The 26,385-nt window shown below is 36.4% G+C and overlaps 2 protein-coding genes across 3 annotated transcripts in view; one reads left to right on the forward strand and one right to left on the reverse strand.

Annotated features, from left to right (window-relative positions):
• Positions 1-26,385, forward strand: part of LOC110842951 (semaphorin-1A) — a 73,533-nt gene that overhangs the window by 32,146 nt on the left and 15,002 nt on the right. The gene's annotated exons all lie outside the window — the stretch shown is intronic.
• Positions 3,059-6,546, reverse strand: LOC110842952. The gene is made up of 12 exons (XM_022088832.2): positions 6,382-6,546; positions 6,061-6,309; positions 5,911-5,982; positions 5,730-5,849; positions 5,551-5,667; positions 5,350-5,466; positions 5,174-5,290; positions 4,989-5,105; positions 4,802-4,918; positions 4,275-4,716; positions 3,551-4,201; positions 3,059-3,471 (listed from the first exon to the last, which is right to left on the reverse strand). The coding sequence occupies exons 1-12, from the start codon at positions 6,417-6,419 to the stop codon at positions 3,202-3,204; spliced, it is 2,427 nt and encodes an 808-aa protein (XP_021944524.2). The 5' UTR covers positions 6,420-6,546; the 3' UTR covers positions 3,059-3,201.

A 26,385-nucleotide genomic window follows, 5' to 3' on the forward strand; every position in this document is an offset into this window, starting at 1 on the left:
AATGCACGTTTGACAATTAAGCGTTTTAGTCTTATGAGACTGAGTCATGGATGAGTATGGTCTCAAGTTTAAGCCAATTACGTGGAACAAAATCTCGCCATTTAAGTTTTATGTCTAATTTCATAAAAATGTTAGCAGTCCATTAGATTGGACTTAAGCTTGGATTAAAATAAATGATTTATATACAAAATGGAGACCAATGTGACATGGATTCCTACAATAACCTGTCGTAGCTTACTTATGATTTCCTTTCGTTAGAATTTTTATCGAATATTCAATTTTGCTTATTTCGAGATCAGGTTGCCAGTCTGGTTATGCATTTTTGCATTTTATACATGTGTATAACTAGACAAGGTTAACCATCGACCATCTAATGGCAGGTTTATCTTACAGCGGAATCACGAAAAATTTATAATTTGTAACTGAGAATGTGGAGTAATGAGTACCTTCGTCAAATGTGTTAAAGACCAAAGTATTGAATCACAGCATTTTCCATTGAATTAAAATGAATGAGTCGAAAACAAAACGTGTATTGAGTGCTACTGAAATTTGCATGAAATTAAACACCATCCCCAAATCCTGGTACATATCATCAACAGCACACAGCTGTCATTAAATCGTTGCTCTTATGTTTTATGCTTTGATTGACCTACTATTTAAGTTTGTCTCAACATTTGGCACTGCGTTTATTATTCAGAATCATCTTCCCTTAAAAAACCTCGTCACTAGCTTCTTTTCAGTTTTCCTTACTTACTTGCATACTCATTATAATTGTAGTAATGTATGATTACACGTTGAAATTGGGTTGTCCATCTGGTTGATGATGGATTTGTCGTTATTGATGAGTTTTTAAATTGCCTTGATATTTCAAATATTGATAACTTTTGGTCAGAGTTCAATAACAAAATGAGATTAATGTGTTAATGCTAATTTTCATTCGATTCACTTGACTCGTTTTTTTTGCTAAATAGTAGCGATAAATTTTATTTAAATAAATTTACATATCTGATGATTTTTTACATATATGATGATTAAAGTTGAGAAATGTCAATTTGATAAGTTGAGAATGTGCATTGACTAATAATAATTTGGCCATTGACAGACATTTCTGTTAGATTAATCGGTCCTCGACAGGTGAGAAGTATGCATGCATATGTACAATTTTAATATGATACGAAATTTGAGACATGTTTGCATGTTTGTTTGTTTAAAAATTCACAATTTAGCGATTTCGTAAAACTTAATTACTGAAGCATTTTACATTTACTGTAAATATTTTCTTAATGCCAACACCTGCATGGACGTCACTTGATGCTTATTTTTGGTCGGATTTATAAACTGATGAACACATTATGTGAACAGCAAGTAGCATTTGATATCGGTTCGTGGGGCCCGTCGACGTCGTCGGCAGTGTGCAGTGGAGTGTGCAGTGGGTTAAAGTCTTGAATGTGAATTGCATTGAGTTCGTTAGTTAGAAAACAAGCGATGCGATGCCATCATTGCTGGGAGGGAAATGCTAATGACTGTTTGGATGGATGTCGATGGAATAGCAAGCTGTAGATTTCCTGTTTCAGCTTTGTAAAGCAATTAGCATTGAGCAAATTCAACTTGTAGTACAATGTATTATCCGACGACCCATCTTTCTTGGTTCGACCTATCCGTCGTCTATATCTTCACAAAGTGTACTCGTACGTACCGTCTGGTTGTTACTGCTTGCGGATTGCTTGCCTTTTTAACCTTTCGAATTATTATGATGCGGAGACAGTCCTCCTGCCTGCTTAACTGGCAACAGATAGCTGCGTGGCTGTAACCCAGAAAACAAATCCTGTTCTTTTTTTCTGATAAACATTAGAATATTCTAATGGACTGTTGTTATATCATCTTTGCCATTTGTCAATGTGACTTACTATTTTTTAGGCAGTGTGCAAAATGTGCGTAGATTTTTAATTTTGTAATAATTTATTACAATGAGGTTTATATTGTAGGTTTGCATTGTTACCTGAATTGAAGTGATGTTTGTATTTAGAAGTACACTTTTACATACATTTTCTGGCAGCCTAGCCGATCTTCGTATACAATTTAATAGTTACTCAATAGGTCATTCAATTGTACGAGAACTGGAAAATACTTTTCACATTGGCTGGATATGCGGAAAAACTTATGAAATTGGGAACCAAATAATTAGCGAGATTTGAAAGATAAATATGTATATAAGATGCTACATGTTTGGCGGACGTGTGATTTATAATTTAATAAACTACGCAAGGTTGATGGATCCAGTGGTACTGTTACTCTGCGGAGCCTACATTTCGTTGTCTCAGATATTCAATAACAATGACGAGTGTGAGGTTTTTTGAATTTATTGAAGTGGTGAAACAGGAAACGAACACGAGATTTTCAATCTTCTTAATCTCTGTACGCTGCACCTGCTTGCGTAAATACGTATGATGAATGATCTGCACATACCACTATGCCCACCTGAGTACCTACGTATGCATTGGCAATGTCTAAATATTTTCATTTTAATGAATACATCAATACTCACTCTATGCCAATAATCCATCCATTCGCATTATGCCAAGTCAAGTGTAAAATTCACCACCAATATTTTGAACCTATGGACACGTAGTGGGTTGCGTGAGTTGTCTAAATTATTCTTCAAATTCTCATCTCTGCACACACAAAGTGTAGCAGAATGCAGTTGGACCAAGATATTTAGCGATGTGAAAATCCGAGTCCAAATGTTTCTCCAATAAGATTCGATTTCGAAACCAGGCTGTAATCTTTGGGTCTTTTTTTTCTGCTGCAAAAATGGACCGAAAGTTGTTGATAAATTGAAAATCTGAAACCCAATCTAAAATATGAGTGCAAAGTGATTGGTCATCGTTCAGTTCTGAGGCGATTGTTCTGATTGTTCTGAGGCGAAAATCTACCATTTTATGCATGTTGTGTGTATCTCATCCCAAGATAAGTAGATACTTACGACTTTTGTACATTTTATCACAGGATGCATGCAACAAATCGAATCCATTCAAATTTTTATGGAATTCCATTTGGATAGATTATTTTATGTTGAGCATTTATTACGATGTTTGATACACATAACAGTTCATTTCGTATCACAACAGTACCACCGGGTACAACATATATGTACAGTAAAAAATATAAAATAATTAAAATTCATAAAACAAAAAAGATAACTCAACAATCAACAAATTTAACAATCGCGACTTCTCCTTTTTCGACTTGGCGTGCTACGTCGATGGGGTATACAAATTCCCCTTCCTGATACAAAGGTGCATAAGGATGATCTGCAAACGAGTAGAGACTAGTACCAAGTTCCCCACATTCTTGAGCCAATTTTCTAATGGGGTCGGACAATCTTAACCAAGCGGTCCATTCCATCCTAATATTTATAGGGACGATGCGAATCCCATGGGATTTTTTCCTACTTGATACTCCTGTGGTGTACTAAATAATAATATAAACACACTGAAATATAATTGGGACGACTTAATAATCACATTGTTATTAATAATGTGCAACTTACTTGCAAAAATGCCTCTTTTTCTTCCGCATCTCTCTGGCAAGAGCATCTCATTCTTGCGATCTTGATTGCAATTTTGTCCCCTTTTTCCAACTCGTTCATGATGGTGCTTTCACCATACTGATGGTGGGCGTGTATGTTACCATCTGCTGCTTCCACCCCTTTTCCACTGTAACACCAGACGACAAGTCCTTTTCGCGTCCGTAATGCGACCAAAATCTCACAAGGATCTGACATGCCTGGGAAATCGGCCTTATTCACTATTAGCACCGAGTATACATTGAATTTGGTCTCCAAATTCAGCCTCATTTCCTCCTTAAGGCTTCGGAACAGTCTGTCGATTTCTCGTTTGAGATCTTCCTCAGTTTGGGGGCGTGCTTTCTGTGGTGGTAGTCGAGGAGGAGACTCTTTTTTGATACGGGTCTTGTCAATGCTGCTGAATTCAACTTTCTTCATCTTGTCCAATTCAAAGTGAAAGTATGCAGGGCATTCACATTCTGTTTTGTGACAAAAACTCGGCTCCCCTCTTACTGCCATACTCAACATTTTCATAATGGCTGCATCCGAATTGTATGACAAATTGGTCAGCTCTCGTTCTACATTGATGTAGTACATTTTCTCCCCTTTGTACTTATTGGCGTAGAATCCATAGTTCTATAATTCATAACATGTATATTTTTGTACTAGTGTTAACAATATGTAAATTGTGTCAAATAAAAACACTCACAATCTCGAGAGCCTCCTGTTTCCGCGCTTGTGTTGCACTGTCTTGTCCTTTGAAACAAGTCTGCCCAAAGAATACAATCTCCTGACCCCGTAATGCTGCTTGACCTGGTTTTGATTTTTGGGGAAAATATTTGTGCCAATTATGTATGTCCAATCCTTCCACTTTTCCTTTCACTCCTGAATATGCTCCAACTTCTTCAGGATGACCCACCACGAAATCAGAATATGTAGTTGATGATGAGGAGAATGAGTGTGACAGGCATGCGGCTCTGTAGACAAAGTTGGTGTCCGCTTTGTTATGAGCAAATGTGTCGGCCCATTCTAGTTTCTTTTTAACAATGAAATCAAAATTTTCCTTGTCGAGTGGGTCGAGTGGGTCTTCCTCTCCGATTCCGTCGTTATTGTGTTTTAAAGGATGAACGACTTTCATTTGTTGCAGTGTGCTAAAATTAACGAAATACAAGTGTAAATATTTGCCCCATACAAAACAGAATATTACAAAATTTGCGTTTGTTTTGAAATACTCACATCGTTCTGACATCAATGTGTGTGTGATACCGAAGTTTGTGCAGTTTTTGACTCCTCACATCAGAAAAGAACAAATGTCCACACTGTTCGCACCAATGATACGGATCATCTTTGTACCTATAAGTTTAATGATAAATTATACAATCAGTTATGCAAAAAATACTCACATATTTATATCCGTACTCACACTATCATTAATTCCTCCTTGGTTTTGCTGCACGCGGCTTCATGTCTACTCAAAGTGGTTAAATCAAAAGAAAAATAGTCGCACTTAGAGCACCAACGTTTCGGATCATCTCTATACCTATAAGTTTAATGATAAGTTTTGAATCAGTTATGAAAAAATACTCTTATGTTTTGATTTGTACTCACTCTATCATTAATTCCTCCTTTGTTTTGTTGCATGCGGCTTTATGTTTACTCATATTGCTAACATTAACTGAAAAGTAGTCGCATTTCGAGCACCAATGTTGTACATTGTCCTTGAATCTACGAGAATACATTTCATACTTATTTTAACTTAATGAATGAACCATATGCTTACAAACCTCTCCATCATTTCCTCCTTTGTCACGCCACAACTTCTTTCATGCTGCTGTCTGTTCGACGTATCAATAAAGAACTGGGCGCAATTACAACAGAAATGCCCAGGGTCATCTTTATACCTATTAGCAAAGGAAAGACATGTACATAATCCTTACACATACATAATTTTTCACTTTCTCTCTCTTTCTCTCTATCCAACTTACTTTTCCTTCATTTCGTCCACCGTGAGAGCACACCTGTCTTCATGCGCCGTTTTTCCATTTGTTTGCTCAAAAACCTCTCCACAGTTGCAACATACATGTGTGGGATCATTTCCAAATCTGTCATTATTAGAATAAATGAGTGCATAACTTAATCGATGTAACATAACACACTAACTAACCTGATTTTAATAGCCTTCTTTTTCTCTTCGTCAGTCAGTCCGCAAAGTTTTCTGTGTCGTGTTGCTTCTGATTTTCTCGAAAATGTCTTTCCACATTGTTTAGGACAACTTACTTTAGGCCTGTAGTAACAATGGATTATAAGTATTCATTAATACATAAACAAATTGATAATGTGCATACTTAGAAGAAGTTGATTTGGGAGTAGACAACAAAACTCGAGAACCATCCGACTTTCTTTTTCGCCCAGTTGTTCTAAAAGAATGTAAACTTTATCACTACAATGCATGCAGGATCACTCATATGAATAAAAAAACCTCATCATTTACATACATATTTGCTGAAGATGACCCTGTACTGTCAGGCGTGGGTGGAGGAGTCAAAGCAGCAAATGTACAGCTGGTGGGTGTGGAAAGAAATTCCGACGTAGGAATCGTCACTGATGAGGGCGAAATTGCTGGGGACAAAGTGGGTTGTAGGAGATTGTTATGTGGACACAATATCTCATGCTTTTCCAACAAGAACTTCAGAGTGAACTTTCTTTTGCAAGGGGTCCATTTGCAGTTAAAAATAGGTGGCTCACTATTAAAAAAATAAAACAAGAAATAAATATTTGTACCTGTAGTACTAGTTGCATAATAATTAGTAGCGTACACAGGTTCCTTTCCTCCTTTCGACAAACACCCCGACATTACTAATTGAGAGTAATTTTAACAAACTTTAAAAAAAATTAAAATTAGGACAAACGAACTAAAAACAACTTGTCAAAACAGCGGGTGGAGTTACTAGATGAGCGGTATAGTAGCGAACAGGTAGGAGTATGAACAAGTGTGGGGATGAATGTATGAAAACCCATACCAGCTATGAGTACGTGATACACATCCGGAGAGACAAATGCATAATTATTGTGTAGTTCAGAGTAAACATGCCTAAGAGGGTCAGTAAGAGTCGTCCACGTAATAGGCTCATCCTCAGAAACAATTTCTAGTAAAGTGAGAACTCATCCTTACAATTGTAGCAATCTACCACTAACTACGATGACCAAGAGTGGAGCACTATGAAAAATACTAGTTTATTTTATATCAGCCAAAAATTGTGAGTTTTTGGCTCATTTAAGTTCTGTGACTGAAAGAGGAAGACGCAAAAGTCGTAAATAATGTTGATGGTCTTTGATTTGATTTGATGGCGAGGCAGAAATGACCGTGTAGAATGAGAATATTGTGTTTTTAGTTTGATCATCCTCCTCCCATGGATTTCCATCATAACTAAGGCATCATTTAAGCGAAGTAGGGTATAAGCATTACTTGCTCTTGTATTGTTATGACTTTGGCTCAAATCTTCAGCCGTTTTCACTAAAGTTTCATTTTGTTCTTCACACTTGTCAAAATTAGTTTAAACTATTGTTGTTGTGTAAATCTACCCAGACCATCGTTAGTTTTCTTCTCATCATTATTACGGTCTTAATTTGTTGTTTCTGAACCTCAGGTCTCAGTTCAAGATCAATTTCATGTGTTCAGTAGATACGTACATACCTACATACGCTGTACAATGCTGCTGTAAAAAAATCAGGTGACCTTATTCGGGCAAGGACAAGAATTTCACAAAATTACAGGAATTTGTATTAAGAAACCAACCTTCTTTAATAAGTCAAACTGAACTGTCCAACTGATTTATGAAAGTCCATATAGATAAATGCATCCGTACCTCGCTAAACTGCAATACATAATATCCTGAAGATTTTGCATTGAATAAACAGCAGAATATTTATATACATACGCACATTTGTAAAATAAGCCGTATTTAAGTTGGTCAACTCACACTGAGTATGATTACAAGAATAAATGTATTTTCCATATCAGTCTGCTTGGTATTTTCTTATCAGTGGGGGTCACAGGGTCACCCAGTATTTGAATGGATTCGATTTGTTGCATGCATCCTGTGATAAAATGTACAAGAGTCGCAAGTATATACTTATCTTGAGACGAGATACATATACGCCATGCATAAAACGGAGATTTTCTCCTCGTAACAATCTGTTTGCGTGGCCCAACTCTAAAAACAAATTACTTTTACTTGCATATGGGAAATGACACTGACAGAGATTTGGCCCGACCGAGACTTGCTTTAACCTCCTTAAAAAATTGAAACCTTAAATCTAAGGAAATAAATCACCCTTTATGGCTTACGCTGGTTGAGAGTTTGCGCATTACTTTTCTTTATTTTTCCTAATGGGTTTTATGCTCGCTGTTTATCTCCTTTCGACCATTGTCTTCCTTATGGATGAGAAATAAAAATGGATTGAGATGAGCTCTTTCATTTAATGCACTCTTTTTCCCACTCGCAATTAGGACTGACCCAACCCTGCGCTGTGGCCTTTGTTTTTGTTTCGTTTGCTATTTATTTTATTTCGGTCATAAAACACCCCAAGCTACATCGATATGTGTGCAATACGAGAGGAAATCGGGAGTTGAATGGACACACAAGTTTACTTAAAGCCCAATCTCAATAAAAATGCCCGCATGTTGCAAACAGACAATGGGAAATGTACATACATGCACTACTACTAGCTAATAATAAATAGACGGATGTGTTTTAGGGCGAGATTAGAATTTGCGATTTATTAGCATTTTAATTAATGGGCAATAGGCTAGTGGGTAATTGTCAATAGAGATTTGTTGTCTTGTCATTTTGAGTTGCGTTCAGGGTGAAAGTGTCTTCATCCCTCTCTGCATGGCATTGTTGTTATGATGGTTGACCGTTGACCGGATCAGTCCAAAAGAAGAATTGTAGTTAAGTGGGGTCAGTTTTGACAGGGGAGTTGACAAGCAAATAAGAAAGGGATTGGTTTGTTCTTACATACACACTCTTCGTCATCTCTGCCTTTGTCTTCGTCATTGTTGTCCTACTCACTCGCTTCACAACAAAGTTAATAAGGCATTAGTTTGCATTTCGTGATTCCCCTAAGCATGGTGGCACAATAAACTATGGGCAGTATCAACTTGCCAAAACGTTAGATGCCAAAAGAGGTTAACTCGCCCAAACATAAAATTAAGAGGGTAAAAGGTTAGTGATAAAATGTGTAATTAGTGATTTAAATGGTGAAACGTAGAAAGTTTTTTTTCATAATTTGGGCAAAGCATCCAAAATTATTTTACGAACACAATCTATAAGCAATGCGCTTTGATGTCAGGACTCAATTTTTATTCATTTATAAAAAATATACCCACGAACATATGCACGTGTACTGTTTGTACCACCGATATCATTGACCAAACCTCCTCCCTTACAGAATCTCCTCCCCCTCTGAATACATAATTGACACGTCGGCTCTAAATCGTGAATAATTCGTTACAAGCACACTTTACAATATGGACGAGCCTCTACATCCGGCAAAGTAAATAAATACTAAACTATGAACGCGAACATATACCGGCGTCGTTTTCATGCTCTTATAAAAATCCAGGATTCCCATAAATCCATATCCAGTAAAATTGAAATAAATAAGTTGTTTGACTAGTTTAATTAGAAAACAGCAAAATATTTTACATGGAGTTTTATGATATGCGAGCAAGTGAGTTCCCACGATTTGCCACAGATTTATAAGAATCAGATTACAGGTAGTCTAAGCTCGCTCGTATGGGGAACAAGTTTAAATCGAAGCATTGATATTGGAACATCACGTGGTGCCTGGTACATACACGGGTGAAAGATTAGCGTGAGATTTTTATTTTTACTTTTATCTCAACCAGCATCATCTTCCACTACTCCTTCGCTTATGATGAATTCATAATGATTATCATTATGCTGCAATCAGCAATTGCCTTCAGTGCACAATTCGTTTCTCTTTGACGACTTCTTGTGAGTTTTTGACCAACTTGTTCCCATCGTTTGAGTTGAGAAATGTATTGGAATTGTGTAATATAATAAATGTAAACCAAATTATGGATATCATAATAGGCTCATTTAGACGAGGCCCTTCCCTGTCATTACAACTTTATAATTTTAATGTTCAGTCACAAATATTAATATCGTATGTGAAAAGTGAAAAAATATTGACGTAGATTTCCTTTGGTTCTACTTATCTGCCTTCCATGTCTTCACTCAAATTTTAAATTTTAAATAAATTTAAAAATTACACTGACGCACGTCACGCCGATGCGGAATAAATATTTAGGAGTGAGAATTTGAAGACAAATTTCAAGTCAAGAGTTGACTTTAAGCTTTCCATATAATGTTCTTCCTTCCTGTCCCCTCATCCCACCACTAAATACTAACTCATCAATGTTTAACCAACAAACCTATAATTCTGACATTTATCCTTCTTAATGCAGAAGTACCACATTTTTGCCGCCGTCGTCGTTGTGCTCTCATAGATACATGTATACATTTTCATACTAGGAGGAGATGGAAGTTAGACTTTAAGATTTTTATCATGATTAGAATAATTAGTATCAAACCCAACGCAACAAAAGAATACAATATGCACGAGCTTAGTACAAAACGGTTCACATTGAATTTTATGGGAAGTTAAAGAGATAATTGAATTGCCCAAATAAATTGATGGGCCTGTTGTCATCCTAATTTTTAAGTAGGTGTTTGTTTTGTTTTGGCCGCAATCGTCAAAGTATAGCATAGTAAGTAAATATATTATCCAACCATGCCACATAAAAGTCAAGCATGTTCACATTCTTGCTGCCAGTTGTCAAATGTCATTTTGTCACCTGCGCATAAGTGCATACCTGGCGTACCACGCAATATTTTGCATCTTGTATGTAGAAATAAAGGATAACAATATGTTGGCAAATTCTCAAACGTCCCATTTTGTGGTGGTTGACTGAACAAAAGATGATGATTGATTTATACAACCTGTAATTGAAATTGACTTGGCAATTTGTATTTACTTATGTTAAATCTACAATCTTTCTCGTCTTGTTGCATTTATTGTGGGTGTAAAAACGATTTGATATGCCAGCAAATGATAAAAATTGCAAGTGTCATCTTCACAAGGGTCTCACAAATTAAATTTTTTTCACACAGCGCCCCTTCGGAAATGAGGTTAAAGTTATTAAATGAATTCTTGAGTGAAATTATAAATTTTATGACAGTCGATCATTTGAGCACAGCGCAGAATGAGGTGTTTTTTAATCGAACCGTGTGTCCTTATGCATTGGTATCGTTATCTTCTTTAATACATGCACGCACGGTCTTACCCATTAAACTCCTTAAAATAAAAGGGGTTATCTTTGAATGGATTTGTTGTTGAGAAATGGGCTTTAAAAACTTCTGTCAAATGGCTTTTCGTCACCTCCACCTCTCCCCTTGAATCTGAGTGAGTTAGTTTAGTGGCGAAGAGTTATTGATAATTTGACTTTTAAGCGAGTGTCAATGCAAAATCAAGCTATTTCATTAATTATTAAGGAGTGGGACCTTCACTTCATGACTTGTGAATATAAAAGACGTAAGCACAGGATCCCATTCATGCCTCATAAACTTCCATAAATACCAGTAAAGGCTAGCTCCTTGTTGACAGATATGTACATACATACATATGCATGCACGTATGTAACTCTATAATTTAATTTTAGCTCATTCATCACCAAGTATCTCATTATTATTAAATTTAATGGTTAGTGGCTAAACTTTAGAATTATTTTAGGAAAGCGAATTGACACCTGAACAAAGGCATTATATAATATAGGAGGCCATTCAAGTTGCACCTATTTAGACACCAATCGTAAATTGTATGACTCGTATGTATTGTAGGCACTTATTGTACTCGGTCATTCATAATTGGAATATACTTGACTGTAATTGAGTTATAAAATGTCTGTGGCGTGGGATTGCGCTTATGTCTTCATTTCCACTAGTTCGATAACAAAGGATTTGAACTGAAGCAAGTTATTGAAACAATATCAAGTTGGACCCAAATTAATTTTGACCATGGTTCATTTCACTCGTAAATTTGAAGGTCCATTTTGGGAACTTTTTATCACAATTTTACGTTCATTGTGCTTGTCCCAGGATAATAAATAATTAAATGACTAACTTTGAAGTATCAGAGCTTAAGATGATAAACGAAGAGAAAATGTCTAGTTAGATTACGTACCTACTTATGCAATCAAATGATTATCATTTTGTCTTTTTGAGTGATAACTGATTATGAATTAAGCACTTTAATTCAACATATGTAGTCATTTTTTATTCAAAAAGACGTAAAAGCATTATGCATGGTTTGTAAAACTTAGCCAAATAGGTAAATCGAAATGGCCATATTTGTTTAAGTTGCAAAAACAAGGGATGTCACACACTCCATTTCATGTGCTCCGATTGCAAAAAATGACATTTTCACAAGAGATCTGTGAACTTTGGAGGAAGCGAAAGTGTCAATTCTTCTCTTCGCATACTGTATTTAGTATTGGTTAGCATTGTCACTTTAATCTTGCGTAAACAGTTTTATTTGTTTAATCAAGCAAACCCTTGCTAAATCAGTTTTTCAGATTGTTTGCTATGCAAGTAATGGAATGTACCCGAGGATTTTGTGCTTTGAACATGTCGTTCGTGCGCAGTTGAAATTGATATGATTGTTTTTCTAGCAAACAAACTTCCTCTTAGGTGTTCGTTCATTTTTACCAGACCATTGACGTAGAAATTTCAGCATGCTAAATATAATCACTCACTGCATCCTGAGAGTCACCTAATTGTCTGCTGGTCCTGTTCCCAACTTAATTTGATGTAATTCTACCCACAAAGATACGGCTTATTTCGTATCAATATTATCTTTGCTACCGATGACTTATTCAGAATATTATGGAAAAGCGACCAGAGTTGATTTTGACCAAATAAGTACGAACGAAAAAGAAATCTTTTAATGGGCATTGATGAAAGTGTCAAAAATTGATGATCAAGTATTAATAAATTATGTGGCATAGTATAAAAATGGACAATTTGCTTAATCACGTATTGTAGACTTGGCACATGATGGACCTCGGATTACTTTCACATGAGCTTAATATATATTTTACTTGTGGAGAATGCGCAATTTTGGCGAATCACTGCATCAAATGAATGGAGAAGGAATTCGCACTGTCAACTGTTGAATTATCGCTGTGGCCATATTTACACAGTCAGTATCATTATTGATTATAGATGAATTGGAGATGCTCCCTAATTCAATTCAAAATTGAGTCGCATTTAGAGAAGAATGCGTTGAACGGCGGATTCGATTACATCCACTCGCTTACAGTGTGTGTATTTATGTATTCACGAAGAGTGGCACACATTTTTATTTATTTATCATCGTTATCAATTGTGCACTATGAATTATGTAGATAGGCTTAACAAACGGATGTGCATATCATTATTGACGTGAAATGAAAACGAATTCCATTTTGATCTTTCGCAAGTAGATTGTCAACTCACTCTGTGGGGAGCATAATGGGAAAAGGATAGTATTGTCGTCAATTTTATAAGGCCGGGTTGGCAATAATCAAAGCAAAGCATTATGTGGGCTTCACTGAATGAATAAAGTGTTGATTCTTCCCAAAGTCCTACATTGTGTTTAATGATATGATTTATTTAATTTATTTGAAATTCCGTAAATACATTGCAAGGTTTACACTGTCGATAATTAAGATGTCCCGATGGACACCACATTTTATTGCACATTTAGCACTCCCATGCGCTTCTGATTCTGCCATTAATCGTCATGCTGTTACAAATTGTGAAGATAATGGAAATGTAAATAAATTAGGGAACTTCCGTACCCAATTTTGCACTTCTGCCAACCGACCGACAAAACAGCAAACAAGAAGGCGGTGATGGTTCCTCCCTTACACACATATTCCAAAAACCATTCAGGATACTCAAGCTTTACCGTGTACATCCGTATATAAGGTGATCATTAAATTCGGCGCATCCCATCAGACTTATATTTTCAATCTGTCCCACACCCTCCACCTACAAGCTTAATTAAACTGTCAACTCTTCTATCTGCTCCACACAGAAATATGTACAATCAAATTGCAACCTAAACGTTAAGAACCTGCATGAACACCACAACCCACGTAAAAACAATCCTACTGCAACAGTGTTTTGACTTTTCAACTTTTATTTACCAACATATTTATATAGTAAGAGGGCTCATCGTAAAGTATAAAACTTTGTAAATAGTATTCAAAAATAGACCAGCAGTGTATGTAGAAGGGCTTCAAATCTACCATAAAACTTACAATTTGAATCCACTCAAAAGTTTTATGTTTGCTCGGCGTATGACAAGTTACGCCCTTCCTCGCCAATTGTGCTCGTTGCAAACTACAAGTTTCATTTTATTTTGTTGCGGGTCGGTTCCTATTTTAGACCTGGCCCGTTACAAAAATTATACATAAGCGAAACATTTTTAGGACTTTATCGCGATGACAAATTCCAAATTGAATCATTTCCCTGTTGATTAACTGCATATGGTAGCAATGAATATGTAAAATAACCGGTGCATTTTCACTCTACGATCTTTGTACTGTTATAAATTATTAATTACTGCCTTGCAACTTTTCTTCGAAACTGTATTGATGAGCAATCTTTGGTTCATATCCATAAGGTTAATTACTTGTTCAGATAATTATATATTTTTAAATGGGTCAAAAGCCATCAAGTTTATCAGTCTGTACTTTATTTCAGTTCAGTATCGACATCTTATTTAGATTCCTTTCTTAATTAATACAGAAAGCCAACTGCTGCTGCTTCTGAATTACGCAAAGGAAATTGGAGCCATCGCGTGCAATTATAATTAGTCTCTTGTTATCTATGTATGTATGTACTTGACTTGTAGTAAGTAGAAGAATAGACTAGGGCAAGACAATTTATTCCCACTGCACAACAACAAAAGATAGTGCATGGCTAAACGTTGGTATAGTTTGAGTTAAACATGAGACAAAGTAAATGTTTCGTTGTTATTAAGGTGATGCTATTATGATTGCATGTTTCCTTTCGTATTTTCTCAATTTTTTCTTTCTGCTCCTCTTTTCCTTGGTCTTCATAGCGGAAGTCAAACCTCAACATGTCCCTCCTTTTAATTTAAAAGTTAATCAAATTAAGTTTGCAATGTTATATATATTTACGAATCTGCACTTACGATAGCAAACGCACGGAAAGGAATTGCCAGCTAAATAGTCAGTCAGTAGAGTATTTCAGATGGTCGTTACGATAAGCGCAAAAGAGAGAAAATGAGATATATGTACAGATGAACATGCATGCATGCAAATGCAATTACACTGAAGAGAGATCCGATCGAGTGATACAGATACAAAAAGGATGACGATGAGCTACTTTTGTAATCCATCACCAGACTAATCCTAAGAGAATTCACTTTAATTATCGAGATTTTTTATACAGAAATTGCTTATATTACAAAAACAAATTGGCAGCAAACTACATATTATCTAGTTAATAACATACATACATATTCGAAATGACGGACTCATGCAGTTTTTGGCCAAGGTAAAAGTCAAGTTCATTAACAAGCTGGTTTTCTGTCCTTCACTAATCCTAAGCCCTTATCTGACCTGAAGACTAGGGATTAAATTGAAATTCCATCTTATCTGTCTTCCTTCCTGGCCTAGTGAATATAAAAAAACAGATTATTTGATATGATATACGGAGACGCGAATGCCGAATCCCACTTGTGGAATCCAATAAGGAAAGGATTGATAGAATCGATTATGCACCGGGATTCATTATCCAAAAGAAGATGAACCGTTGCATTTATTCATTTGGATGGCAAATTTTAATCCGCCCACTTCCATTTCAGTAGCATTAGTTGAGCATTTTATTACTGGGAATGAGACAGGAGGAAAAGACACTCAATTATTATGGTTTCCTTATTATCACCAGTGATTCCGACTACTGCACAGAATGCATTTTACTTTTAGAGGGTCACAAATAATGGCCTGGGTTTAATTTGATCTGAGTGTTGTCCCGAACTTCTGAATTTTCTCGTACCGTTTTGATTTATATTTCATGAGAAATTTCATGGTTCCATTGATTTTATACGAGTTTGATAAAATTTCAATAAATCTCAGTCCATGATCACATTTGTTAAATTTTAAAACTTGATTTATTTCCTAATTCTGCCCGCACAACGAGAACCGACTAACCACGTTATACTTAAGTGGCAGGTTTTCCACCAAATTAAGGAATAGCGTATAATTTAATTTACATTTTCTTTCGGCTTCAATGCATGCATGTATACATCTTCTCGGTTCCAAAGTCTGCCTTGCATGAACTTGTTGTTGTTCTATTGACAACATAATGTACGAAGAGGATGAGGAATTGAGGAAGTATTTTTCATTATAAACAATGATTGCCAGAGTGGAACCCATCATCGTCAACAAATTGCTCCCGGTGTACTTATTCTTATTCAAACGAATGACCATGTGATTTTTCTCTGGATTCATTTCATTCATATCGTTTCATTTCCCAACTGCATACATTACGTACGCAGTTTAACAATGCAGCATCGCATCCATTAGGTGGACGGGTCGTTTGTTCCTGTATGTATGCGAGATTTGCATAATGTGAAAAATTACCACGGCTTCATAAAGTTGAATTAAGGAGGTGAGGGATTTTCACCCGTAAATTAAATAGGCCTGGATTCAATTCAGGTTCTTGCCACATACGCATCTGCATTGTAACAAGTGAGCACAAATACAGGTGCAAAAGAAGAATCTCATTCTGTTGCGTACAAAAGTCTTATGTGGACCAGCGAGTGGATGCAGGTAGACAGAGGGCAAGGATCTCACTCTCCATCTCATCGACTGCCCCAATCGTTGGGATGATGCAGGGCTAAAAACTCGAATTGCCGTAATGAAATGACAATTTGAACAGGGGCATTGTTCCTTGGCGAAGTTAGTAATAATAGCAATTTGATGAGTAGTAATGATCGAGTCGAGTGAATGCATGATCATACAGTTGCAACGGTTCGATGGTAGCAGGAAGGCAATAAATGAGTGCTTTTCGTAGCAATTTCCATCACAATTCAGGACCAATTCGCAATATTGATTTGTTGATGCATCGCTTCATTTTTATTCTCAGCACATTCTATTGACTCGTTTAAGCTATAAATTACTCTGGTTTACGCAATGTGTATATTCTACTCTGAGAATTAATTTGAATTGGACGACGTGACATTTTATTTTATCAAACGAATTAATGATGCAAGTAAATTAAATTTAGCGTATATATATATGCATGCATACAAGCTATATATAGTTTGTAATGTTGTGGGACGAGCATGTTTTATACTTTTTTTATGCACCTGTCATTGTGATCTTACATAACGGTAACTTTTAATTGTATAACAAGTGTAATAATCATAATGTGTAACTCCCTAAATAGTTTTAGGATCACGGCTTCTCCATAAATTGACTTGTACAAAGTTCGTGATGAGGCGAAGTGACGAACCAGATTTGTTAGAACTTTATATTATTTTGAATGTCTGAAATTGATGTACGAGTTGTGAAAGACTAATCCATTAAATCCATTATTTAAGGAAGGTTGTTAAACTTGATTTGATAGGATTTGATTTGAGATGACGAATGGAGAGCTAATTTGTCGTGCACTTTTATGTGATCATGCTTTGCGACAAGTCCTTATAAGTAATGGCCGTTTAAAATTTTAATTCAATTCAGAGATAAGTGGAGAACGTTGTATTGTTTTGTCTTGGATCGCGAGAACAGAGTGGTAGGACAACAGTTGTAAAAGTCAAGTCAAAGATGATCTGCAATAATGTAAATAAATGGAACCACCGCGTAAGGGTTTATTACGACCCAAGATCTTTGATTATTTGGATTTGAGAAGAATTTGACAATGACAATGCTAACCAAATGAATTGTGTTCCAACCGATGACCCCGTTTGGGCTCGTAGAACATTATTCTTATACTCATTTTTACTTGATTTAATTGCCTCTGTCACTATTCTTCGTCACTTAATTGGACATACATGAAATGCATTTTATAAGCTGTGTTAGTTGCTACTGGTTTTCTTCAACCGATTGTCATTGCGACTATGTATCTTGAGTTGTGCCAAATGTTGTGCCGTTTAATTACTTACTTGCGTAATAGCTTCCTTATGGACTTGATAAAATTATGAGGGTTGACCAGAGATAATTAGTTTAATCATTCATCTTGGCTGGAATGATGAAGTACTTTTTTCAAGACTGTTTCTCCCTGGCGTTTATGAGTCTCTATTTAGGAATGCTGCATCATACAAATTGATAATACATTAGCAAACCACTTTTCTCACATTGTCGTAAATACAATTTAAGATGATAAAGATAAAGCAAATACTGATACTCATTATTTTATTTCGCTACCTAATTTCATTCAATGGTTTTAATTAGTTGTCCCAAATTGGGTTACTTGACTTGCACTTGACTCATTAACGTATTGCCCATTTTTATAAGGATAATAGCTTTTTGTTCCAAATTTCTTATCATCATGTTGTATAATGAATGACTAGACCAGGAAGGGCAAGGCAATTTCATTGTTGTACTCAAAGTTGACGGCCTTTCATACATACACGATCGCACAAAATACAGCAACTGTATAATTGTCACTTAATTTTCTCATTAAAATGTGGAAACCTTAACCAGGTTTCTTGTCCAAAAAGAACCCAATGTTGACCACACCTACTCATTTTTCACTATTTGAAAAAAAATAATTGGCAGGTTAATACCCGCAGTAATGTGATTCCCTTTCCCAATGTTTTGACAGAAGCGCAAAGTACTTAAGTACAAGTATATCGCATGATCTCGATATCTCAAATTGACATTAAATTTACTTGATGCGTTCATCTGACGAGACAAGTAAAGTGTGTCAGATTTAAAGTCTCGCTGTCTCTCTCGTCAATCCTGTTAAAATCCTTTGACTTTTCTCCCTCGTTTAAAAGAGATCAGTTCACTTTTTGCATTCTTCTTTTTCTTCTTGATTCTCACTGACTGCAAACTTCTCACTGCTTGACTTGATTGATTAAAGGAGGACAGGAAACTTGCCTGTACGTATTGGCAGCTTTGGGTTTTAAGGTCGTCACTGCTACTTGATTTTATGTGTGATGATTGACATCATCTTGGAAAGAGTGCATTACATTACAACAATGCCCTTTATTACAATAGATCCGATTTTCTGTGAATTCGAGAGGGGTGAAAAATTGGCTTGTTTTTATGCCACCTTTATGAAGTAAGTGTGTTTCAAACCTACACCAGACAGACAAAGCGAACGAAAGTTACAGGCCAGGCCAGGCTTCTATAATTCAACGAGAGAAAAATGTTATTTATTTTTATCAATGTGAATGTCATGGCTGGTTATATTGTTAGCATTTACTCCATTTTTATTCATCTGTCATCGAATCTCTATTGTGCCGCTTTTTCCCATTAAATTTTGCATGTCTTTTTATTGTTTCTGATTTGGTCTTTGCAATTTATCCATTCATTCTGCGTTGTCAATGTCAGTCAGACGCATCCGCCATTTATTCACTCATTCAAATGTCGAAGGTCTAGTAATTTAAAATTGTTCCAAACCTTAAGGAACTTTAAAAAATTAATCTCAACTGAACGTGAGCTGGCGTGCTGCCATGGTAAAGAGGTTTTTGTGCTTAAAATTAAAATTCTGTAGAGATTTTTAGATTGAATTGTGATTGCTTTCAGTTGTCGAACCAGACCAGACTGATCGGCGACATTGATACACATACACCATTAATTTACATATTTACAATATGTTGATTTGTACTCCATAATTTTAAATGAGTTGGGGTCAGTCACCCGAATTGGTTAAGTTAAACTTAATCAGTGGCACTCTTCGTCCACATTTAAACTGATCTTCTCGGCTTGTTCTACATTGTTCCATTGAAATTGTAATTCATACTTTGTGCTACACATTTATTTTTTGCCCTAGTACCCAGCCAGCCAGTGTCAGTCTGTCTGACAATCCAGTTTTGACCGAGGGGCAGTGAATATTGATCGATACATCACATCATCATTTTTTTATTCAAGTCATATTATTGGTGTAAAATTATTAGCAACAAGTATTCATGTACATACATAAGTGCAATGTGCAATAGTCTGCAAAATGTAGAATGGACAAAGTGAAGTGGCAAAACTTCTTAATGATAAATACAAAGCTGGTTTGGTTTCCTTATTCAAATTCGTTCATCATGTTTTTAGTTTATTACGATGGGCTGTGATTGAAGTCTTAATTCGTTACCAAGCTTAAATGAGGCAACAGTCGATTATTAAGCTCTCTGATATCGAGTTCTTCTCAATTGCAATTTCCCCTTACAAAATGAAACAGTAGAATTAAGACTACTTTATGAGGCTGCTCTTGATTCCTAAGTATACATAAACTTCCTAAATACAGTCAATGGAAACAGTATTGGCAACCCCCACGCCAGCTAAATAAAATTGGCTATAACCATGGAATGCATCATACAATTGGCATGCAAATTTGTACCCATTTAGCAAATATAATGTAGTTTTCGATTATAATCATGATTTATTAATTAAAATTAGATAAACACAGTTTTTAAATAATTTGTTGGAAAATTTGCAAAATTTACCCTCAAAAAGTATTGGCAACCCTTAACTTAAAAAATCATAAATCAAAGAAACGCCAATTTTATTATGACAAACTGCTTCTAGTATTACGTAGCACCTCCCCTCGACGCAATACGAGCACAAATACGCCGTGGAATTGATTCAACAAGTTTCTTTACAACGCTTTTCTATATGGCTGCCCACACTTCCTTCGAACTTTTGACAAGCTCGTTTTTCGAAGAGTGGTTTCCCACCAGTCCCTCTTTTCTCAATCCGGACAATCAGAATCACATCGGGAGACTGTGCAATCAACGAAAGAAGCTTAACCTTTTCGATCTCCAAAACCTTGCATCGTTAAATTGGCTACATGTTTGGGGTCACTGAATTTTCGGAATATAAAATTCCTTCATAGGTCAGATTTTTATCAAATAATTTCAAATTATCGTTTAGAATGATTATTTAGACCTCATTGGTCATGATTCCATCGATAATGACCAGCTACCTACGCCACGACCTAGTCATTTAACCCCAAACCATAATCGCTCCTCTTCTGTGTTTAGCTGTCATAGGAACATATTCGTTTTTCTGAGCCTATTATGGCATCCGCCAGACTTGAACCATTCAATTGGCTCCGAATAAGTAAAATATGCTTATGTCAGACCAGCAGAACCTTTTTCATTCATTGGAAGTCTATTCAGGGTGGTATTTAGTCCATTCGAATTTATTGAGTTGGTTCGTTTTGGGGACCCTCGCTTCAGTCGGGCTTCTGGACCCTGAAACCCCATAGCATGATTTTTGATTGATCACAATATTGCATGATATGTTGACGCCACAGTTGGTTCTCAAATTCAACATGGTTTTGGGAGCTGAAATCTTCCGATCTCTAGTGATAATTTTCTTGATTCATCAGTGGCTCGTGGGCGTAGGTGACTTTTTTCTTCCGCACCATGGAAAAGTAGAAACTGAGATTGTCATTTTATATTTCTTGGCTACGTTTTCAATAGTAACGCCCGGTTTATACATTCGCCGTTAGTCCGTCCTTCGACGATTCGCCGGTGACTTTCTCGGTGCATACTTCAGTTTCTCATTCTGTTGTCATGACCCGGTCATTCACCGGCGAATCTTTTCTCCGAAGGAAAATGCATATATACTTTCTCTTCTCCCCTGTTTCGCGTTCGCATTCTCTTCTCCTCCGAATTAGACCATCATCCTAACTACGGTAGGCGAATGTAAAGATTTCCATGCAAAATAATTAAATTTTTGCGATTAATTAATTATGTCGGTGGTATTTACAACAACGGTGGAAGAAAAATTGATATTGTTAGTGGATGAGGAGCCATGTCTATTTGCAAAGAAGGATCCCCAATTCAAAAATAATAATTTGAAAGAGAAAAAGTGGGAAAAGATCGCCACAAATTTCGAGAATGATACTTTCACTGGTAAGTTCAATTAGTTATTAATTGAAAGGAATGTGTAATTGCCATTCTGATCTTGCAAATTTCAGCCGAATCCCTGAAGAAACATTGGCAAAAGTTGAGGTCACAGTTTTCTGGATTTCTCCGGCGTTTAAAAAATCCTAGTGGGAAGGGTGCAGGAAACAGACCGTTCTTTCGCCACGAAAAATCCATGAGGTTTTTGAAAGATGAGATTGAGCCTGAAGAAACGTAAGTCACAATTCCAGATAGTTTTAAAAATTGTAATTTATGAAATTGTGGTGATGTGTAGGACATTCTCAAACGTTGACGACGATGTGACCGCTGGAGACGGAGTCCAAACCACGTCGTCCGAGGTGGTGGAGATCGAGGAACTTCTTGACGTTGAGGGAAGACAAACAACTACAATTGTGCCCCGTTATCAGGAGCTATCGACTTCAAGATCGCATACCAAGTTTGGAATGAAGCGAAAAGTCGACCAGTTTGACAAGGAATTGCTGGCCATTTTGAAAACAGAGGAGGATGAATTTGAATTGTATGCAAAGTCACTGGCACCAAAATTAAGAATTATTTCGGAAAAAGGTCGCAAATTATTTTTGGAGCTTCAGCATGATATTAATAATTTAATTCATAATGCTGAGATGAAATGTTTAGAATAGTAATTATGAATATAATTTTTATACTAAGATTGCAATTTTTACAGTTTATACACAATAATTCAACCCGTAATGAATTTATAACTTAAATAAATTTTGTTTTGAAAATAACATGCACTCGTAAATCAATTAAAATTTAACTTAGATTTTTTAATCCTGCCACGGAACTGACCCTTCTCCATTAAAATAATCGCAGAAACTTTGTCGAATTCCAATTGCTTCATCCGCCGCCCTATTACTGCCTTGCTGAGAAATTCCTTGTAACTGTGTATTTTCATCTCTCCAGCTTCCGGGAATTTTGTCTTCTCCTTCAAATGTGTCTCCAGTGATTCCATTGTGGTCCATCTTGGTCATGCAAAAATTGTGTAAAATTGTTCCTAACTCAATAATCTTCTTTATAAACTCCAGATCGGCGATGATAGTGGTGAGAAATATTCGCCATCTGACCGCTAATATCCCAAAGGCATTCTCGACCACTATTCGCCCCCGTGACATCCGATAATTGTAGATTCTTTTCTCCTTCTCCAAAAATTTTCCAGGAAAAGGCTTCATCATAAATTTTCGAAGAGGAAATGCATCATCCCCCAGGAGTACATGGGGAAGTACCTTTCCTCCTACTTGCTTTGGGGGCGGCAGACCAAGTGTCCCAGTTTCCAGCGCCATGCCGAGAGACGATCGTCCGAAAATCCCACCGTCGGACTGAGATCCACTAACACCAATATGTACTGCCGTGAACTTGTAGTTGGGGTCTGCGATTGCTAGGAGGACGACCGAGAAGAAATTCTTATAATTAAAATGGGTCGATCCGGATAATGCTGGGGCTTGGACTCTGATGTGTTTCCCATCGACAGCGCCACACGCATTGGGATGGTTCCACTTCAATCGGAAGACGGATTCATTCTCCTTCCAAATCTCTTCAGTTGGTTTTGGCAAGTACAGTGGTCCCAATTTCTTGCAAATTGCTCGAGTTACTTCACGGAGGATACCGGAAACCGCTGATGGGGAGAACAGGTAACTTAGGGCTAGTGAAACTTGAGAGTTCCCGGATGCCATGTATCTGCACACAATAATCTTCGTTAATAATTTGAATAATTATCAGAATCATTATTTATTGGGTTACCTTAATGTTAGGGCAAGTTTTTCAATGGGCATGATTGGGCGACTGTGTGTCTTCTTACATGTGATATCGGGTTCGATCAGGTGAAGGATTTCATCAAAACTATTCTTGGTCATCCTAGATTTATTAAATATTTAGTACATTGAAAAATCTAATTGTAAAAATTTATATATATAAATATACCTGAAATATTTGTGGTGGTAGTCGGGATCATTGCGAAGTTCGTGAACAAGAAAACTTTCGCCATGCAGCAGACGATTGAACAAAATTGGTCTGATAGACATTGCTCGAGCTTTTCTTTGAGCCCGAAGTCTCTCCCTCCTCACCAAGATAATTTTAATTAAAAGTTTCCGATTAAATGAAGACATTTTTCGTAATTTGAAAAATTCAATTTTTACTTTCTTCGGAGAATTTGGAAGAGAAAGCGAATGGGAGGAGAATGGTCAAATAATTGGTAAATAAGCATAAATGGTCACAGAAGGACGGAGTGAGAACGCCATGGTGACATAAAGCAATGATAATGCAATGTATAAACCTGGGGTAAATATGGAAAAGTATGTTTTCTCTTTGAATTTTCGATAAGAAAGCTTTTTTGTGAAAGAGACATGATTATTTCTCGCGGCAAATACAGCTCGTTTGGTGTCGCCATTTTGCCTCCAGACAACATAACTGTAAACTTAAAATGTAGCTAACGTCATATTTCCTCACCAAATTAACTTACCGTAATGAAATGTGGTAGCTGATTAAGAAAATTGTTTTGCGTAATTAATTTGGCCACATGTTGCCAATACTTTTTGCGGGTAAATTTTTGCAAATTTTCCAACAAATTATTTAAAAACTGTGTTTATCTAATTTTAATCAATAAAACATGACTATAATCGAAAACTACATTATATTTGCTAAAGGCCTACAAATTTTCATGCCAATTGTATAATGCATTCCAACGTTACAGCCAATTTTATTTAGCTGGCGTGGGGGTTGCCAATACTTTTTCCATTGACTGTACCTGTTCATTTGCTGGTTCATGGAGAGGAATCTCAAGTTTGCAGTAGTATCAAGTTTGATTAGCCCATGTTTTGATTTATAAATATGAGTTTAGAAAAATTCAGAAAAAATATGTGCTCAATTGCTCTTGTCAGTCTCTCTGTACACTTTTTTCTTGCGTAATAATGAATTTAATTAATCCTTATTTTGCCCAGGAGCAAATTTTTGTCTGTGCTTGCAATCCAATCTTCTGTAATCCTCATTTGCGTCACAGCTCAAAGTTAGAATTCCTTCTTCATAATATTTCCTTCCACAGTTTCACTTCCTCATTATTGACCTGACAGAACCCGGCTTATCATTTACCTGGGAAGGTAAATGCTTAAATCGAACTGTTAACCTTAACGATGGACGAGCCCATAGCAAAGCATGAAGCACAAGCTAGAAAGAGTTTTACACAGATTGTACTGGTGTCACATCATTATGCATTGGAATGAAAGTGTTTAGGCTTAAAAATCTTCCTGAATCCGAATACAAAAGATTTTGTAGACTGGTATTTAAAGAAGAAACATGCCGACAAAGGGATTATAAGAATCCATTGTGCATTCGTATAGCTGCATTTCATCGACTCGTGGAGTTAGTGAATCTCTTACATAATAACTGGATATACTCAGAGTCGCTTGACTTCTAAGGAGGGGAGCTTGCGAGGTTGATAATAACAGATCTTGATGCCCTTTGGATATGTGGTAGGGTCCCATGAGTGAACTAAAACCCTGAAGTGGTTTGACTCCATGGCCCCATTTGCGCCCGCCACACCCACTCAAAAATGTCCAAAAAACGCTTTCACTCCAGTTTTCACTCATTCAAATCCACGCCAAAAATTCAATTTTACTCGGATTTTGAAATTTCTTTCACCATTACACTCCCAGATAGTTGCTTTCTGCAATCCAATATCAAACTCAATTTTTTCGAAATTTTTAGTATTTTAAAAAATTGCAATTCGGAATGAGGATTGTTGTAGTAATCAACAACGCAAATTATGCCTGCGAAATAGTCATCAGCAAAATTGAGTTTGATATTGGATTGAAGAAAGCAACTATCTGGGAGTGTAATGGTGAAAGAAATTTCAAAATCCGAGTAAAATTGGATTTTTGGCGTGGATTTGAGTGAGTGAAAACTGGAGTGAAAGCGTTTTTTGGGCATTTTTGAGTGGGTGTGGCGGGCGCAGATGGGGCCATGGAGTCAAACCACTTCAGGGTTATAGTACACTCATGGGTCCCTACCACATATCCAAAGGGCATCGAGATCTGTTATTATCAACCTCGCAAGCTCCCCTCCTAAGCCAAGTCAATAAGATTACATGCACATATCTACACACATGTAAATTCGTTAGTCGGGACTAGAGGTGGAAAAGCACCATTTGATTTTTGATTTTTATTGTTTCTGCGACAGGTCGCTCATCGTAATTATGATTCTGCCCGTCAAAAGAGTTGTAAAAAATAGCAGGTAGATATCATAACATAGCGGATTCCTATTCTTCCAATCTGATCGATTGAATAATGATATTGATTCCTGATGAGCCTGCAATAGCAACTTTTTTAGTACCGCTAAAATCACAAAAGTCTTGTCATGTCAACTTCAATTTCTTAATCATGGCGGTGGTACTTCATTCCATCTACGTACATAAATATTCCACTGTCAAGAGTCAAGATCAAAATGATTTTTGTTACATCATGTGATTCTGGTTGTGGTGTGGCATGCATGTTGGGTAACATTGGAAAGAATGTCTTTGTTACATATAAGAATCTGACGTAAAATAATAAAAGTGCTCATTAGTTGTAGTTTCAATCTCTTCCTTTCCTTTTCTTTCGATGTGACGGTTTACAATGAAA

The sequence above is a fragment of the Folsomia candida genome, unplaced genomic scaffold (genome assembly GCF_002217175.1).
Source record: "Folsomia candida strain VU population unplaced genomic scaffold, ASM221717v1 Fcan01_Sc002, whole genome shotgun sequence".
Taxonomy (NCBI): domain Eukaryota; kingdom Metazoa; phylum Arthropoda; class Collembola; order Entomobryomorpha; family Isotomidae; genus Folsomia; species Folsomia candida.

Coding starts and splice junctions, on each gene's coding strand:
- LOC110842952 (XM_022088832.2), bottom strand. CDS start 6,419: ATGTCGGGGTGTTTGTCGAAAGGAGGAAAGGAACCTGT. Junction 5,850..5,910: donor CCCAAATCAACTTCTTCTAA/GTATGCACATTA, acceptor TTGTTACTACAG/GCCTAAAGTAAGTTGTCCTA. Junction 5,106..5,173: donor AAGGAGGAATTAATGATAGA/GTGAGTACAAAT, acceptor TTAAACTTATAG/GTATAGAGATGATCCGAAAC.